At 51.5% G+C, this 18998-nt stretch overlaps 1 protein-coding gene across 2 annotated transcripts; it reads right to left on the bottom strand.

Moving 5' to 3' along the window:
* Positions 1 to 1095: 1095 nt before the first annotated feature.
* On the bottom strand, positions 1096 to 18267 carry Dvl3 (dishevelled segment polarity protein 3). 2 transcript variants are annotated; one of them, XM_041678023.1, is made up of 16 exons: positions 17901 to 18267; positions 12898 to 12967; positions 12331 to 12452; positions 12106 to 12215; positions 11802 to 11934; positions 11547 to 11640; positions 11293 to 11362; positions 10171 to 10310; positions 9986 to 10062; positions 9812 to 9879; positions 9554 to 9703; positions 8975 to 9106; positions 8633 to 8800; positions 3954 to 4169; positions 3457 to 3867; positions 1096 to 2684 (listed from the first exon to the last, which is right to left on the bottom strand). In XM_041678023.1, the coding sequence occupies exons 1-16, from the start codon at positions 18059 to 18061 to the stop codon at positions 2653 to 2655; spliced, it is 2154 nt and encodes a 717-aa protein (XP_041533957.1). In that variant the 5' UTR covers positions 18062 to 18267; the 3' UTR covers positions 1096 to 2652. The 2 variants fall into 2 exon arrangements, with proteins under 2 accessions (XP_041533957.1, XP_041533956.1); XM_041678022.1 differs by having other exon boundaries at positions 11802 to 11937; positions 17901 to 18266.
* Between the last annotated feature and the right edge of the window lie 731 nt (positions 18268 to 18998).

Genomic DNA, 18998 nt, shown 5'->3' with positions numbered 1-18998 from the left:
GCGCGCTTGCCTCCAGGGCGACTACAAGTCCCATCAGCCCCCGCAGCTTTCAAGCAGCTAAATCAGAGCGCCCTAGGTTTAGCAAAACTACAACTACCGACTGCCTTCGAGAAGGAGCCGTCGCGGGCCTTATGCGTCTTGCTTGCGACACGCGTCGTGGTACACTCCACCCATTCATTTGCTTCACCGAGTATCACGGGAAGTGTAGTCTCTTCCATCTTTTCTGTTCCTAGTTAGGTTTCGGTAGGCTTCGAAAGATCAAAGACTGTTTGTCGAAACCAGCTGTAAATTTTGAGTTACTGAAGTCTTTTATTGTCTCCAGATTCCGAAGACTGGCTGTCTTCACCTTACAAACAGTGCTGAATTTACTGCTCTTTAACACCAACATTGATTTTCCCAAGGTGTATGTATCTATTGCAGTCACGACTGAGCCCTTTCCCGGGGACAATTAACCAAAGACAAAGGGTGGGGAGGGAGACTAATTCTCGGCAAAACTAGTAAACGTTTTTCTCTGAAACCCGTGACTGTGATGCACTCCTTTAATTGCAGCGCTCGGGAGGCAGAGGCAGGAGTTTTAGGGCAGCCTGGTCTATATAGGGAGTTTCAGGACAGCCAGGGCTACATAAGATCATATCCACCCCAATTTAGTTGTGCATAGAACTAAGAAATTCCGTCTCCCATGACATCCAAAATGAGAGAATGAGGAGGTGGAGCCAACCCTGGACACAAACAGCCTACCCGGTTCTTGCCAAATCAAGGAAATTTGGTTCTTCTCTCAGTAGGCAGAGATGTCTTATTGCCTGAGCAGGCCCATGACTGCTAAGGCGGGAAGGAAGGAAGGTAGAGGGCCAGGCAAATCTGGTTGCTAACCTTACTATTGCTAGAAACCTCCTACCAGAGGCCAGGGCAGAGCAGGATGAAGACCTGACATTTCTCAAAAGATTAGCACTTTAGAACATTATTCAATGATCAAAACTGATACTTCTAATCCTTGAAGCACCACTGATGGTTTCATGTATCTCTGCAAAAGCTTTGTCTTCCCATCTTACCCTAAATGTTTGCCAGTTTAGAATAAATTTGTAATGATAATAATAATAATAGCTACCATTTATTGAGCACCTACTCTATTGTGTGCCAGGCACTGTGCTAGGCACTTTTCGTACAATATCTAATTTAAATCCTCACAACAACCCTGTGAGGTAGGTATTATTATCGTCATTTTACATACAGGAGGACTGAGGCTCCAGAGAGGTTAAATAACTATTACACAACCAAAAATGGTAGAGTTGGAATTCAAGCCCAAACCAACCTGACTCCAAATCCCATGCTCTGTAAATTAAAAAGGAGGAAAGGAACTTGAGAAAGAGTGTCAGAGTGGAAGGGTGTGATATGCTGACTAATGCCATGTAGGAAGAAGGGATGAGGCCCATAAATGTCTCTGGCTAGTGGGCCTCAGTAGACTGTGATGAAGGTCACAGGACAGGAATTCAAGAGGAATAATACTTGGCGAGGGACATATGGACATGCCTATGGAGATGCCCCGTGAGTAATAAAGAGATCTGAAGAGTGGGGGAAGCTGGGGCTGGGAATACATATTTAGAAATGGCCAGCATATCAACAGCAATTGGAAAGAGAATAAATGAGACAGTTTTGGAAAGAGAAGTGAGCCAAAGATGGGATCATGGAAACACTGGCAGGAGCACCGTGGAGGGGTTCTCAAGAGAACAGGACGTGGCAGTCAGAGGGGACTGAAGACAGGTGAAACCAAGTTATGCTTCTAACATAGCCCTTTGTTCATTAAAATCCTCGGAAATATTTGTTAAATGAATGTCAAAATATCCCTACCTCAGTTTACCCCCAAACATAGGCTAAGGACATCCTGATGGAGGGAGGCATTTTTTGGGGACTGAACCCCAGGGCATGCTAGGCAAGTACTATACTACAGAGCTACAACCCCAGCTCTGACACCTTTGCCCTGAAAATACAAGTCTGGGTAAGTCAACAGAGTTTTAAAGAGAAAATTGTGACAAGGTGGAAAACAATTTTAAAAATAACTGGAACTGTCTGGAAGTCCCAGTAGTCCTCTTGTATAACTTCAACTGGCCTGTGTTTCCTGGCTCTGCTTTCAGATACCATGGTGAAGATGAGACAGGGCAGGCTGTAAGGGATTCAGGGGCAGGAGGGAAGTAGAGACGACCTGTTTGTTACCTGTTGAGCCCTAGCTTTTGGGCTTTATCCAAGTACCAAGTTCTCAGGAACATGTGCGGAAGGCTTGAGGGCAAGCAGAAAGGGGAGAGGGCAGTTAGGGACCAGCCCCACTATCTAGGAGATTACTTGGAGAAAGGGTCCAGCCCTCTGGGCAGGGACCAGCCCTGAGGCTTATGTAAACTTGCATAGGCACACGTGTGTGTGTGTGTGTGTGTGTGTGTGTGTGTGTGTGAGTGTGTGTGTGTGTGTGTCTGTGAAAGGGGGTGGGGAGAAAATTTCTCTACTTCCCTCTGGAAAGAACAGAGATGTTATTCTGGGTGAAGCTGAGGTCCTTCCCAGAAGCCTAGTGACCTTGCAGTGTGGGTGTGAGGGATGGACATCCTTGGGGATGCTGAAGCAGAGTTCCTGGTCTCCTTGGAGGCTGGGCCTCCCTTTCCTGGGGGCTCACAGAAAGTCAAACAGCCCGAAATTCTTAGCTGCTCCAGGCCCAGGGAAATTTGAAGGAAGAAAAAGAAGAAAAAATGTTTCAGGCCCAGAAATTTGATGAGCCTGTTGGTTAGTAGGGTTAGATCCGAGGGAACTAGCACACAGGGAAGGCATGGATGGGGGTCCAGACTCAGCAGAGATAGTCCCTGGAAGCCACCAGTGGCCCTGGCACCTGAGGGGGGCTCTCAGGGCTTCTGATTGGGGCTGGGTTCAAGCAGGGGCAGCTGGCATGGACGCCTCCTAGAGGTGGCTGCAGCTGGAGGGTGAAGGGCTGAAGCAGTGGGCAGGGCAGGAAGGGAGAGACCATTTTCTTTCGGTGTCAGTATGGTGGGGTAAAATCAAGATCTCTGAACACATGCTTGAGGAGATGGGGAAAGGGTTCTGGGGAGGGGGCAGGGAGCAAAGGTGGCCATAAGGGTGTGACACCACTGGGCTCAGCTCCTATGTGAGAGGAGCATCGGGAAGAAAGACCAGCAGTGCAGAGGCAGGGACATAAAAGTCCTGGGAAGCCCGAACTGGGTGGAATGGGTGCTGGTTAGTGGGCAGAGGCACCAGCTGGGCCAGAGGCAGGTTAGGGGCTGTAGCATGGATGAGTACCCCTCATCCTTGCGGCTACCAGCAAGCAGTAGCAGTTAGTTCCATTTATTTCCCTTTTAGGTACCAAAGTAAAAAAAGACCGACTGATGGAGAAAGGGATGCAGCCGGCTGGGGGGGTGGGAGCGGAGAGGGGCCCTGATCACATCACATCCACAAAGAACTCACTGGGGTTTCCCATTGCCATGCGGAAGGACTGTCTGCTGGCTGTCAGTTCCGGGGGCACTGAGGCCAGGTCACGGCCTGGAGGCGCTCCTGGGGGCCCCATGGCTGCAGGCGGCGGGGTCATCATAAGCATCGGGGGACCGTAAAGAGGAGGCACTCCGGGCGGGCCATAGCTGGGGTGCGTGTGGTGGCTGCGCAGGCTGCTGGTCAGCGAGTGGTGGCTGCGGTGGCTGTGCTCACTGGCCGCTGGGCCTGAGCGCTCGCTTGGTGCCCGCTCCCGCGGCCCTCGCAGACTGCTGCGTGTAGTGTGGTCTGATTCACTGCCACTACCACCTGATTTGGAGTCCCCAGCTTTTGGGTCCTTCTCCTTGCGCCGGTCACTGCCACTTCGGTTGGAGCCACTGCTTCGACTGCCTGTAGGGATCAAATAGGGCCAGGATGGAGGCACGGAGGTGGCCAGGGTTCCCTGCAGCTTCCTTCTGGCTGGTTCTCTGACTTACCTTCACTGTGCTGACTGCTGGCGCTGCCCCCGCCGTAGCTGTAGCCTAGTTCTGGGAAGCCTGGGTGTGGATTGTAGGGATGCGGAGGTGGTGGGTACTGGTAAGGGAAAGCCATAGGCCAAGGAGCAGCCCCTGGGTGCGGCAAAGGAGCTAGTGTGTCCTGGTCAGAGGCGCCGCTGGAGCCATCATGGTCGTGAAGTGACAGGTTGGCCATATCTGTGGGAAGGAGGACTAGGTAAACTGGTCTGTTTTGTGTCCCACACCCACAATCAGGAGGTCTCCAACCAAAGATGAACTGCAAGCAACAGTGTTAAATTTATGGACAGACTGAGAGGCCTGCAGATCTCCTTGGCCACTGCTAATAGCTCTACAGCCAACCCCCACATCTAATACGCAATGCCGTTAAGTTTCAGAAAGGCTGAGGCAAGAGACTTGATATGAATTCAAGCCCAACCTGGGTTACATGGTAAGTTTGAAGCCAGCCTAGGCTCCATTATCAGACTGTCTCAAACAACTGAAAAATAAGAACTCCAAAATGAAACAAAAACAAAGCAGAAATAAAACAAACAAAAACGACCCCATCCACCCATACACTTTCATCTCTTTTGCCGTTTTCTCTTGGGTTGAGAAGGAAGTAGAGTCAGGGAATGTGGAAGGCTGAAGTACTAGAAGCCCCCAGGTAGGTAGCACTGTGATTCATGAAGCACACTACACATGGGGCTGGAACGATGGTTCAGCGGTTAAGAGCACTGGCTGCTTTTCCAGAGGACCCAGGTTCAATTCCCAGTACCCACATAGCAGCTCACAACTGTCTGTAACTTGCTTTCTGGGGTACCCAGCACCCTCTTGCAGGCAAAACACCAATGCACATAAAATAAAAACAAAACACAAAATAACACTACCCAGAAACAAAAGTCCAGAGAGGTTAAATGAGCAGCCTGAGTTAACCTAAGCTGCAGACAGAAAGGAAGCAGAGAGATGCTCATATACTTGCCTTCTCAGATGAATTAGGAGGGGGTAGTCTGGAGAAATTGGAAAACTAAGGTGAATGTTTTCTCCCAAGACAAATAATAACTTATTATTATTAAAAGTCCAGGACGAGGCTGGAAAGAAGGCTCAGCAGTGAAGAGCACTGGCTGCTCTGGCAGATCTGGGCTCAGATGGCGGTCACAACCATCAGTAACCACAGTTCCAGGGATCCAGCGACTTCTTTTGGCCTTCTTGGGCATTGCATGCATATGGTGCACAGACACACGTGCAGGCCAAGGATTCACACACAAAAAATAAACACAATTCTTAAAAATAAAAGTTCAGAATGAAGTGGGTATGGTAGCCCACTCCTTTAATGCCAACACTCAGGAGGCAGAGGGGGCAGATCTATGAGACTTCAAGACTAGCTTGGTCTACACAGTAATTTCCAGGATGGCCAGAGAGCTATGTAGTAAGGTCCTGTCTCAAAAGCGGAGGAGGAGTCCAGAATGGGCTGGGTGGGATGTGTGCACCTGTGTCATTCCTGTGGGATTGGGAGGTCAAGCAACCCAATATACAATAGGTAGAGGGGTAAATTAAAAGAGAAAGAGGAGTTGGCAGAATCCTAAATGAACACATTGTCTTTTAAGCGCCTCCTTTGTAGAAGCTCTTGCCTTGATCCCATTTTCCTGGTTCTGTTGTGGAGAGTGGGGATGGCATAGGAGGGGCCAGAAAGAACTCCCATCCTGCTTACAGCCGGAGCTGGCACCGGTGCACTAGCACCACTATTTCCTAACTTTCTTCCACCCTTGAACTTGTGCATTTCCTCAAGGTAAGCGTCCTCACAAGAGCTAGAACTTCCCTGAAGGGAGTTTATAAAGGGCTACCAGGACTGATTACCCTGCTAGGTCATACTCTGCTCACGGCACATCAATTCTAAGAAAGCTATAAATGCCCCCATAGAGGCCATCTATACCATTAGATCTTCTTCCAAGGCCCAAGGTGATCCAGCCAGCTTTGCAGGAAGAAGGCAGGTTATGGGGCTCTGGAACTGTTTATGGAGCCTGCCAGCCAAGCCACTAACTTGTGCAGAGGCCAGAGGCAGCATGCAGGCAAAGAAGGAAAGCAGTGGCCTGTGCTTGCTCAAATACAAACAGCTGCTGATGTCTGCAGCCTGTAGGCTGCTGTCCTGGGGACCAAGAATATACTTCAGGGCGAGCACAAAGTTCCTCTTTGAGCCTACAACATTTCCAGCTCAGGAGACTGTGACCCCTCTGCGAAGCAAAAGCCTTTTCTGGTACGCACATCCTGAGCTGAACCTTGGGTGGCCTAGGTGAAGGACCCAGTTGGGCCCAGCAAGAAAATATCTTTTGAGCAAAACTGCCTTAACTGTCTTGGAAGCTTTGTATGTTCCCAGAAGTCTGGGGCCCTGTACTGATGTCTGCTAAAAATATTAATAATAAGAAGTGTCTATGAATTTCAGATAATGGAATGTAAAAATCAAAAGTGCACCTTATAATCAATTAAATATATGAACAGTAGGCAACTTTTCCGGAGTACCTCTTGTGGGTCACACACTGCTCCTGTTCTAAGCAGTTTACATACTTTATGCTGTGTTCGAGACCGCCCTATGGCCTAGGTTCTACTTCCTCCACCTCTGACTTAGGAGTTGGAGCACCTACTGATGTTCACAGGAAGGGGTGACATTTGACCCAGAACTGCCACAGTCCAAAGTCCACCATGACTCTGTAAGAGCTGCTGAAGGCCAGGAACCCTACCCTCTATGAAGGGACAGTGTTTTGTAATATCGGCCACTCTAGTCCCAGAAGCAGTCTGAGTTAGCCGTTGGGTGCCAGCCAGCACCACAGGTATGAAGGAAAGCTCTTTTGGGCAGAGGTGTCTGCTGGTGCTGGGGCTGTGGCTTAGCTGCTGGCGCGAACAAAGGTGTCTGTCTGAGGTCATCTAGAGGCTACCAAAAAGGAAGGGTCTCCACAGGCTACTTGGCTTAACTATTCTCAAAGGCCCTCTCAGGATCAAATTTAAATGCCTTAGTGCAGGTTGCAAAGTCGTCTGCAACCTGACTGACAATTTCTCCAGCTTCATTCCATGGTATGGTTCACCCCTGGGTTCTTAGAAAGACAGGGCTCCCTGGCCAATCCATATCCTGACCCGGTAGTATCTGTTGGTGCATGGTCAAGGGCAGGCTGAACAATGGTTTTGGAGCATCACATACCTTGAGTATGTGTTATGTACCCAGAGCAAGTTCCCAGAGCAGTGGGAACTACAACTGCAAGACCTGGATCCAAAGCCTAGCTACTTTGTTTCTAATTCTGTGCCCTGGGGTAGACTATTTACATCAGTAAATCAATCTCACTTGTTAACATGGACAGTACCCATGCCCCTCCCCAACCGGGAGGTGAAGACTATGGGATGGAAAGACTACACTTCTGAAACTACTGGTTCCATGTCAAGACAGAACAGCTCTTAGAGAATCTGAGGTTCAACAGAGAGATGGAAGACCAATGAAGGGCTAGGCTGGGCTGCTGATATCACAGACTCCAGCTCTGTTAAGTTTACCTAGATTTACTGGAGTCGGCTACTATATCCCTTTACTGCCATCACGACACACCCTAACACCATCACATCACACCCTCACTCCATCACACCCTCGCTCCATCACACCCTCACTCCATCACACCCTCACTCCATCACATCACACCCTCGCTCCATCACATCACACCCTCACTCCATCACACCCTCACTCCATCACACCCTAACACCATCACATCACACCCTCACTCCATCACACCCTCACTCCATCACACCCTCACTCCATCACATCACACCCTCGCTCCATCACATCACACCCTCACTCCATCACACCCTCACTCCATCACACCCTCACTCCATCACACCCTCACTCCATCACACCACACCCTCGCTCCATCACACCCTGACTCCATCACACCCTGACTCCATCACACCCTCACTCCATCACACCCTCACTCCATCACACCACACCCTCGCTCCATCACATCACACCCTCACTCCATCACACCACACCCTCACTCCATCACACCACACCCTCACTCCATCACACCCTCACTCCATCACACCCTCACTCCATCACACCACACCCTGACTCCATCACACCCTCACTCCATCACACCACACCCTCGCTCCATCACACCCTCACTCCATCACACCACACCCTCACTCCATCACACCACACCCTCACTCCATCACACCCTCACTCCACCACACCCTCACTCATCACACCACACCCTCACTCCATCACACCACACCCTCACTCCATCACACTACACCCTGACTCCATCACACCCTCACTCCATCACACCCTCACTCCATCACACCACATCCTCACTCCATCACACCCTCACTCCATCACACCACACCCTCGCTCCATCACACCCTCACTCCATCACACCCTCACTCCATCACACCACACCCTCACTCCATCACATCACACCCTATCACACCCTTACTCCTATCCAGGAGACAAGAAGGTGGGGGATTCTGGGTATGGTGGTGGCATGCACTTATAATCCAACACTCAGGAGGCTGAGGCAGGATTTCTGCAAGTTCGAAGTCAAGCTGTCTACACAGCAGGTATCAGGTCAGTATAATCTACAGAGCAAGGCCCTGTCTCTAAAAAAGGCAAGAAGCAAAAGTGATGGGGAGGCACGTACTGCCACAGAGGTCACCAAAGATGTAGTAGCACTGCTCGGAGAACGTGATTTTGTTGACGGTATGGCGGATGAAACCAGCTTTCAGCAGGTTGCTGGCGTACTTGCGGGCCTCCCGCCGGTCTGTGAATCCTTCCACGTTGTGGTACAGCCAGTCCACCACGTCTGAGCCTGGGGATAAGGCAGCCAGTTGATTTGGGTTCCTCTGGCTTCACAGAAGCTGTGAGGCTGGGGCAATTAATAGCTCAAAGGAGTAGCCCAAGGATCGTGCCCGCCCCCCCCCCCCCCCAGCCCTGGTCCACGACTCCCTACCCTTCCCTTCATCTTGCTGTAAGGTTCTCTCACCAATGAAAGCATTGGGAATGGTAATCTTGAGCCACATGCGGTCTCGAACCTCCAACCCTGATTCAGGGGAGGCCATGGCTTTTACGATGGCTGCCATGTCACTGTGGATTGAGAGGTGGAAGTCATCTAGGCCTAGGGGGAGAGGTGGAGTAGTGAAGCAAAGAGTCACCATGGAGTTAGGAAGACAAGAGCGGCGTTCCCGCTCCCCCGCTCACTCAATGACTTCATGAAGGCACTTAGCACAGTGCAGATGTACATTTATGACAATAAAAATGAGTGCTTACTTCATGTCACACAGTAATGATGTTCTACTGAGACCCTCTTGTTAAACACCACAGGAACCTGGTGAAGTATATACTGGTAGTCCCACTGTACAAGAGTAAACTGAGGCTCTGTAGGCGCTCACTGTGCGTGAGGAAGCACATAGTGTCCAGTGCAGTTCTAAGTGCCCCCTGGGGAGGGCTGCGGTGTGAGATGTCTGGACTGAGGAGACTCTCACAGGCCCTGTAGTGCACAAGCGGCTCACACCAGTCCTCACACCTTGTCTGCAGGGCCCTGAGGACAGGCTTGAGTACTCACGTTCTGTGTCAGGGATGGAGCTGGTGATAGAGGAGCTGGTGGAGGTGATGGTGCTCAGGGAGGGGCTCATGCCATAGGCAGGGAAGGTGCCTGTCATGGCTGCAGTGTGAGAGACCCAGGCTGCAGGGTCAATGGGCCGGATGGGCTCACCTGCGAGGAGGAGAAGGAGTCACAGGCTGCCCATCTCCCCTCAAGAGAGGCGGGACAGAGTTGACGTATGCCAGCACCAACTTTGGGCTGAATCCCTGGTCTACTTACTCCGGGGTAATGTGAAGCAGCCACGTGGACTTGGGTCCCAGCACTTGGCTACAGTCAGAGTGATGGGCCTGAAAACAAGGTTGTCCTAGTAAAGGCAGGAGGTATGAAGGCCAGACCAAGCCTCCCTCCAGAAATGCCTTCCCCATCTTCCCCAGAATCCCATCCCGTTCATACCCTGGTTTGTGTACAATCTCCCGAAGTACTCGGACTGCATCGTCATTGCTCATGTTCTCAAAGTTGATCTCATTTACCTGTGAAAGAGGGCAGGGAGTGAGATAACAGGGGAGCTGGGCCCGAGGGTCTTCCTCCAGACAGCGGGGACGTCTCACTATGCTACCACCCAGGGTGGACACTGATACCTGTAACAGCATGTCTCCTGGCTCAATGCGTCCATCGGCCGCCACAGCCCCACCTTTCATGATGGAGCCAATGTAGATGCCTCCATCACCTCGCTCGTTGCTTTGGCCCACAATGGAGATGCCCAGGAAGTTATACTTTTCTGCAGGGAATAATTTAACACCTTGAGCCAGGCAGGGCCCCTACCCATTAGTACAGGGCAGAGAGAGAGGTCCTGACTGACATACTAACCATGTAAATATTACTGTACAGTGTGCACTTAAACATGCTTTCAATTTTCCTACTGGTTACAAGGCAGGGACTCCAGACTTACTTTTTTTTTTTTTTGGTTTTTCGAGACAGGGTTTCTCTGTGGTTTTGGAGCCTGTCCTGGAACTAGCTCTTGTAGACCAGGCTGGTCTCGAACTCACAGAGATCCGCTTGCCTCTGCCTCCCGAGTGCTGGGATTAAAGGCGTGTGCCACCACCGCCTGGACTTACTTTTACAGATCAGCAAAACCCATGTGTCCTTCCTAAGCCAGTAGGTGGCAGGAGTTAAACTCAGACTCAAGTTAAGCTCTTTCTGTCATATTTATCCACATTTAAATTTTTTATTACATTTTTTCTATTTATTTTGCACTCATTTGTATTTGTGCGTGTGTGCGCAGGTCAGAGGACAACTTGTGGGAGTCAGTTTTGCTCCTTCTACCATGTGGGTTCTGGGGACTGGACTCTGGCCTGGCAGCAGGCCCACCTGCTGAGCCACCAGGCACCAGCTGTTGTCTAAAGAGTCAGAAGTCAGAGAGCAAGCAAGGATGCAACGGCAAGATGAGCAGGGACAGGGCTGGCTCTCAGAAATCCCCTCCCTCAGGAAACCTCTCACGGTACCACAGTTCTCTGGTTATCTGCTGAAGCCCTGACAACAAAATACTAAAATGATCACATTACGTGCCAGTATTTATAAAAAAAAACGACAACACGAGAACAGGGAACAAATATAGTCCTTCCTGTTTTGGATATGGAACCCAGGACCTTGTGCTCTGCCACTGAGATCCCACCCCAAGTCCCAGAAAATGTGTGCTGTAGTTCCCAGAAACCCCTTACGCCGTCCCAGCAGAGGCACTGGACCGTGTTCAGCAGACTCACCCATGTTGAGAGTGACCGTGATGATGTTGAGGGACATGGTGGAGTCTGTGATGCTGCTGAAGGACGAGGACTGGAAGAGACAGTGGCTGTGAGCAACAGGCAGGGCGGGTGTTCCTCCTCAGCCCACCACCCTTACCCCTAAGATTCCAATCACCGAACCAAACAGAAGGGCTTCGAGGAAGAAAGAGCTGTGGTCCTGCCTGGGAAGGACTCATAATCTGCCCTGCTCATCCTGAACACGGAAGAGCCCATACCCGCTCAATCCGGGAGACCTTCTGCTTCCGCCGCCGCCGCTTGTGTCTCCTCATCAGACGTGAGGCACTGCTCTGTTCTGTGGAGCTGCTGAACCTGTGGGGCCCAAAGTCGTTCCCCACCAGGCTGGCCCATCCTGGCCCCGACACAACGCCCACATCCCTCCCAGGGGTGAAGCATCAGCAGGATTCCGGCCTCCTCATGGGTCACTTGCCCTCCTCACTCCCATCCCAGTACCTATGAAAGGCAAGCCCCACCTGCTGGTGGAGTCATCCTCATCAGAGTCAAAGAAGCTGGTAGTCTCCAGCTCACTGCTCATAAGGGTGGATGAACTGTCATAGCCGCCCGGCTCCCGCCGCCGCTCCCCCTTCGCAGTTCCATTGAGCCGGGCTGCTGCAAGGGAGGTAGGCAGCTGAGTCTATGCAAGGCCCAATGGAGGGAAGAAGGGATATGTGGCAGGCAGGACAGGGGCCAGGCATATCCAAAGCTCAGGAAATAGGATAAAGGGGCAGGGAGCTAGCTGGAATCTGCGGGGAAGGGCTGGAAGTGAGGGATACAAACCGTGTTCTGGGCCATCCCTCCGTCGGGGCCGCTCCCGTTGGGCAGACACCAAGGAGTCGGTCTCTGTGTCATTGTCCAGGTTCTCCTGGCTGCCTCCACTGGCATGAGGGCTAAAGGGGAGGGAGGACTTGTTGGAGAAGAGAAGAGGCTGGGAGCTACCCAGCCCTGGGTTGAGCTGAGCTGCCCCTTCCCCTTGGATCATTCCCTCCTTAAAGTCACACTTACTGAAAGGATGGGGGTCGAGAGTCCCCAATGCCTCCTGTGCGCTCCATTGAAGGTGGCAGCTCTGCTGGGTTGTCAGCACAGAAGGGGGCTGGCTCTGGGTGAGAGCCCTCAGCGGATACCAGCTGCCAAGAAGGAAATGAGTGGTCACAAGGGTGCCAAGGCAAGGCAAGATGCTGCTGCTAGCACGACATCAAAGGCTGGAGGGAGTGAGACCGAGAAGACAGGCCCATGCAAGGGCCACGTGCACAAGGGGGAAGGGCTGGCAGGCATGGGTGACTGTAGCAGAGTCGGGGCACAGCACAAACGACAGAGGATGCCAGCTGGCAGCGGGTGTCTGGACGGACACAGGAGACAGAAGACCTCTGAGTCTCCACCATGTCTTCCTGTTCCTCCCTCCACTATTCTCGCAATTTTATTAAAGGCTGAAGACTTTAGATTAAGAAATTATTAGAAAACTAAAGGTAGATTCAGATACAAAGGCATAAAATCCCTAAATGCAATCTCAGCTAAGCCTTTCCTCCCTCCAGCCAGCACGGGGGAAACAGCTAGAGGCCAACGGCTCCTTACCCAGGACACCACGCGGCCATTGAAGCAGGGTAGCTTGGCATTGTCATCCGAGATCTCCTCCTTCACCACTCTGCAGGGAAAGGGGGATGTCAGAGAGACTTTCTGATGTGGGAATGGAGGGTGCCCATAATCTGAGCTGTCGTTTACCCCAAGTGGGAGATCAAGCCATCAATACAAGGCTGTTCAGCTGTGAGGAGGGACTAGAGACATATCCTTAGCACCTCCAGGAAGTAGAACAGAAAAGAAGCTGTGGGGAGGATCAGAAGTCAGGAACACACACTATGCTCTGGGCCAACTGTCTTGCTAGAGCATCAACTCAGCCCTCAGGTGACTGGCAATTCTAATGGCCCCTCACCACACCTCAGCACCTCCAGAGCGCTTGTCCTAGTCCCAGCATGACCTTCAGCTGGGAAAAGGCACACTTCTTACTGTTCTCTTCTCAGCTAGGAATCCTGACTTAGTTCTGAGAGCTGTGGACAAGGAGCTTAAGGGAGTGGAAAGAGGAGAGAAGGCATTCACAAACATCCATGTGGCACATGTCTGGGAGGCTGAGGCAGGAGGATTATGAGGTGAGCCGCGGCAACAGAATGAGATTCTGTCACAGAGAAACAATGAATAAGGACATAAGGAGGCTGAAGATGGAGCTCGTCCATCTCGCATGGTTGTGCATGCCTGTAATCCAGAATTAAGAGAGGTGGAGGCAAGAGGACCAGTTTAAGGCTGTCCTTAGCTTTACAGTGAGTTTGAGGACAGCTTGGGATACATGAGGACCTGCTCAGAAGAAAGGAAGAAAACTATCAGTGACAATTGGCTTTATCGAGTATGCATTTCAGGCCCAGCAGTATGCTAAGCACGCATACACTGTCTCATCCACATTCACAAAGATGCTATAGGGAAGAAAAGTGGGAAACTGAGCCTAGGTTCAACCAGCCACCTAAACACACTAGTAACAAGTAGGAAGCTGGTGTTTGAATCCGTTTGTGTGACTCCACATTTCTATGTATTATATCTTCTATTGCTATCCTCAGAACATATAATTTTACTAAAATAAAAGCCGGGGGGTGGTGGTACACACACCTAATCCCAGCATTTGGGAGTAAGAGACAGATGGCTCTCTGAGTTCGAGGCCAGCCTGGTCTACAAAGAGAGTTCCAGGACAGCCAGGGATATACAAAGAGACCCTGTCTCAAAAAAAAAAAATTATATATAAATATATAATTTTACTCCAGCCTCATTAGGTACACAATATCATTCTCATTTCATGAATAAAGAAACTGACATTTGGTAACTTATTTATGGTACTAAGAGACGTTAGAGCTGAAATTGAACCCCAGGTTGTTTCTGACTTCAATTCTCTCTTCACTCTATGTCGCATTTTTCCCAGTTTGATGACAGATGTAGTGGTTCTATGGGGAGTGGGGGGAAGTAACGTGGGGCGCGAGAGACCAGAGAATGTGGCCACGGTGTGCAGGTTGGCCTTGGGAATGCAAGAGAGCCAGAAGTTAGATACCAACTCTGGTGTGGGGCCAGAGATGGACATAGAAACTGTTGTGGACCATCACACTGTCACTCACCCCAGGGGTACAGAGTGAGGCCAATGTGACCACAGGTTAGAGGAGGACACATGCTTAGGGGTCTGGGACTACAATGGAGGGAGCTGTGAGGTTTAGACCCTGGGACAGCGGTTTCCTTGTGGTACATTCTTGAGTTTACGATGAAGCTCCCAGGCTAAGGCTGCTGGCCTCCTTCCATCCAGCTCCCTATTATTGCTAACCCCACAGCGACCCTAAGAAAGCAGCCCAGACCAACCAGCCAGTAGGGCCATTGGGTTCCCCAGGCTTGCATGGTAACCTGGGCTCAAGAGCAAAGAGGGTACACGTGACACACAGCATGGATTTTGGGTCCTTGTGGTAGGAAAGTTCGGCTGAGTCCCCCATCACTCCATCCTCCAGATGTTTCTTCTCTTTCTGGGGTTACCACCGGGTCTACAAGCCTCTGCTGACTCACAATGAGCAGCTGGACTTCGGCTTGGGAGGAACCTTCGACTGGACCCTTGTGGTAGAGCTGGGTAGTCAGGACTCCACAGCAGTGTCTCTCCCTGACTCAGATGGGACAAACAACACTGGGCTCAGACACCATCCTGCCACCTAGTAGGTCTCCCAGCTTAGAGACATCAGTTAGCTTCTCCAAGCCTTTGTCTCATCCTAGTAAGCGAGACTCTTAGAATATAATACAGACTAGTTACTGACTCTATAGTTTTAGTAAGATTCACAGTCTCTCATTCCATGCAAGCCCCCTTTTCTTTTCAAGATTTTCATTATTTTTTAGAGAGTGTGTGTATGTGTGTGTGTGTACAGGTGTACAGGCGCATGGAGGTCAGAGGACAACTTGTGGAAGTTGAATTTTTCCTTCCATCATGTGGGTCCTGGGGCTAGAACCCAGGCCATCAGGCTTCACAAGGCAAGGGCCTTTCCTGCCTCTCCCAGGGAACCTAAGAGAGCAAGTCTAACCCGAGCTGGACAAATATTTTTGGAGACCAGATGGGAGTTGGGACTCCTAAGGCCTCACAGTCTGAACCTCTGAGGCTAAGGTGTAGCAGGCTTCCTCCTCCTGACTTGCTTTCTCTCTTGTCGGCAGGGTCACTGGCCTAGGCTAGCAGGAGAGCTCTGTTCCTTTCCCAGTTAGCCAAGGGTTACTATTTTTTTGAAGAGGAAAATACATAAAATGGTCATTTATATAGTATTCCTCACTATTATGTCTACCTCCTTCCCTCCCCCCCCACCCTCACACACACACACACACACAGAGACACCTACAGTGGTGTGATCAGGACCGTAGCTTTTGGAGTGAGACCCCCGTACAACCAACCTGTCATTTACTAGCTCTGCAACACAGGGGAAGCTATTTAGGCTTCTTGCAGTCTCATTTCCTCATTTGCACAGGGGGATATTTGTGCCTATTTCGTAGGCTGGTAGGAGTCAGGGATGAAAGATGCGCAAAGAATCAAATCACTGTCCGACTGTAAGTAGCATATGATGAGCTTGTAAAATAAAAATAATGAAATAAACTGTGAGCAGGGTCCTCTACTATTAGTCCTCTGTGATAGGAGAGCCCTACAGGGTCTTTCACTAATTTACCCTTGGTGTGTGTGTGTGTTGGGCGGGGGGAGGTAAACCAACCAATTAATCACATCCACTTCACTCTTAGCATTGTTCTCAACACTGCTAGAACAGCCACTGATAATTTTGCAAAAGGTGCTTCAAGGACCACAAATGGATATAAGATGGCTTCAGGTAGCACATGATAAATGTTGCTTAGTTCAATAGTTTAATATTTATCTGTAACGTGGTTTAGAAATAAATAAAATGGATAATCAGGCCTGTAGTTAATACCACTGTATTAGTTTAGTCAACTAAGGAAAAAAAAAAAGAGTTGATTTAAAGAAAAATATTCTGTGAGCAGTTAGCAGATGCAATGGGGGCCTTTTATAATTGTAGTTAGTTCTGCTCACACAACCTTGGGAAGGCAGGAAGCAGCCCACAGTGGTCTGCTTGGGAGGCAGAGGCGAGTGGGGGTGGAGATACAGGGCTATTCTAATCTCTCCAGGCATCTGGCCCAGCATACCCTGAAATATTATCCCAGTTCCTTCAGGCCCTGTTCTCCTTATTTCACTCGAGTCAGGCTGAGACACCCACCCAGTATCTCCCAACTCTCCCAGATAGATCCTGAAAAGATCTTTCGACCAGGTTTGCCTACTCTAGACTTAAGACAACCATCACCACACTGGAGTCCTCATCCCTGGGCAAGAATGGAATCAGGAACAGTCCCATCTGCTCTCCACTGGACAAAACACTGCTACACACAGTATTTCAAGAGCTCATCAAACGCTGAGTTCCAGGAAGAAGATGGCAAATAAGGCAGACAGGAGACAGAAGGTGCTTGCCTCCTGGGGCCTGGAGGGCGGGCCTTGGGAGAGAAGCCAAACTAATGAACACCGGGGAGAAGAATGCTTCCCCTCACCCAGCTCTAGGGTCTCAGCTGCAAGCACAGAGCAGCCTCAGGCAAGTGCATCAGAGGGACCTTCAGGCCTGCATGGCCCAGAAGAGGGATAGTGTGTGTGTGTGTTCTCCATGACCTCGAGGCCCACTGTCCAGTTAATGTGGGCAAGCCTCAAGCCCTGAGAGGGGTGTGAGTGTGTGTATGTGTGTGTGTCCCCTCTCAGGCCAGCTGCTACAGAACCCTCAGGCTCCAACATTCCAACCTCCCTTAAAGGGGCAGTCCCTGCTTCTAAACTGCAGCTGGGTAGGGAAGGGAAGACAAGAGAACACCAAGAGGCCCTCCCTGGCCTTCCCATCCAGGCTCTGAAGCCATGCAACATCTCCTCTGGGATCACCATCTGGCGAGAAAAGGCCCCAGCACCTGGTTAGTGAGGACTCCTCCTCCTCCGGGTCAGGCAACACCCCATCGACCGAGGAGAGAGGGGAGAACGCTCGCTCAATAAACATCAGGTCCAGCATCCAGCCTGGCAGACCCCCAGCCCCCACCAACTCCTTCTCCAGTTCAAAGTCCCACCGGCTGGGGCCTTAGATACAGCACACTCCAAATAAGGCTCTGAGTAGCAGAGCTCAAAGGATGGGGAAGACAGGCTATGTGTCAATATACCCCAACTCTATGCTTAAAAGGTGGCACCTGGAAGGAGGGCTGAGGACTTTGGAGTGGAGTGGAAGGGATGTACGTCTTACGGGGGCCGCTGATCCGTGGTGAGTGTCGAGGCTTGAATGGTAGGAACCGATTGTTTAGGGTCCCACTGGACTGGGAGGGCAAGGCCTCCAAGAGGCGATCGGGAGTCCCTCAAAATCAAGTGGGTCCCAAGTGACCGAGTCACTCCCTTGCTGCAAGCGGGGCTAGAAACCAGTGCAGCGAGGGAAGTCCGAACTGGCTGCGTTGGCCCCCAGCACGGAGCGGCAGGGGCTCCCCGGAGGCGGGGCGGGGGCCATCCTCACCCAAAATCGTCGTCCATAGACTTGAAGAAGAACTTATAGCTGGGCCTCTGCAGAACGCCCTTAAAGTCCGCCAAGGTGACGCGCTCGGCGGGCAGGGGCAGCTTCACCAGGTACGGCGTCTCCTGCCCATCCAGGTGGTAGATGATCTTGGTCTCGCCCATGGCTCCGGCCTCGGCCCCGCGGCGCGCGGCCTGCTCGGGCAGCGGGGCCGGGCCTCTCTCTCCGGCGGCGCTCGGCGCGGCCCGCTGCTCAGCCCCGCTCAGCCGCCGGCCGGGGCGCCAGCTCCCTTGTTCTCCGGCCGCTCCCGGGTCCCAGCGCCGCCCGCCGCCGCTTCCGCTCCCCACTCCCGGCGCTCGGCTGGCGACCGCGACTCTTCCGGTGGCCTCGGCCCTCCCGACTCTGGGCTGAGTCCAGCGCTGGCCCCGCCCCGCCCAGACGCCTAGCCGCGCTGGCTGCACCATCGACTGCCCGCCCACCCGCCGGGCGGCGCTCGGTTCTGGGCGCTCCGGGTTCAGGCCGCAGCAGATGGAAGTCTCAACCGGGTGGGCCCAAGAGAACAGTCTGCTGGCTTCCGTGCAGCCGGGAGGGGTGGAACACAGGTGCCACCTTCTGCGGAAGAGGATGGATTTGAAGACCTAACTGGATCCCCAGAAGAGGGTGGCTTCGGTGTAGATCTTTGGGTTCTACTGCCAACATCATTGCTGTCACAGGACCAAACTGAGCTCCTTGTGGGCTGAGCAAGTTCAAGTTCTTATCCTTATAACTTCAGCGCCTATACACAAGTAGTTTGAGAAATGGATTGGGCAGATGTGGTGGTGCACGCCTTCAATCCCAAAACTCAGGATAGGCAGGTGAATCTCTGAATTCGAGGCCAGATTCGTTTACAGACCCAGGTCTAGGACAGCCAAAGCTACACAAAGAAACCCTGTCTCGAAAACCCTACCCTGCCCCCGACCAAAAAAGAATAAGAATAAGAAGAAGAAGAAGAAGAGAAGGAGGAGGAGGAGGAGGAGGAGGAGGAGGAAAGAAAGAAAGAAAGAAAGAAAGAAAGAAAGAAAGAAAGGAAAGAGTGCAAACAGCCAGGCTTGGTGCATACAC

The sequence above is a fragment of the Microtus oregoni genome, unplaced genomic scaffold, assembly GCF_018167655.1.
Source record: "Microtus oregoni isolate MIOR12 unplaced genomic scaffold, Mior012 000029F_ref0000214, whole genome shotgun sequence".
Classification (NCBI taxonomy): domain Eukaryota; kingdom Metazoa; phylum Chordata; class Mammalia; order Rodentia; family Cricetidae; genus Microtus; species Microtus oregoni.
Note: the sequence above shows the minus strand (reverse complement) of the source record. Positions and strands in the feature narration are given on the sequence as shown.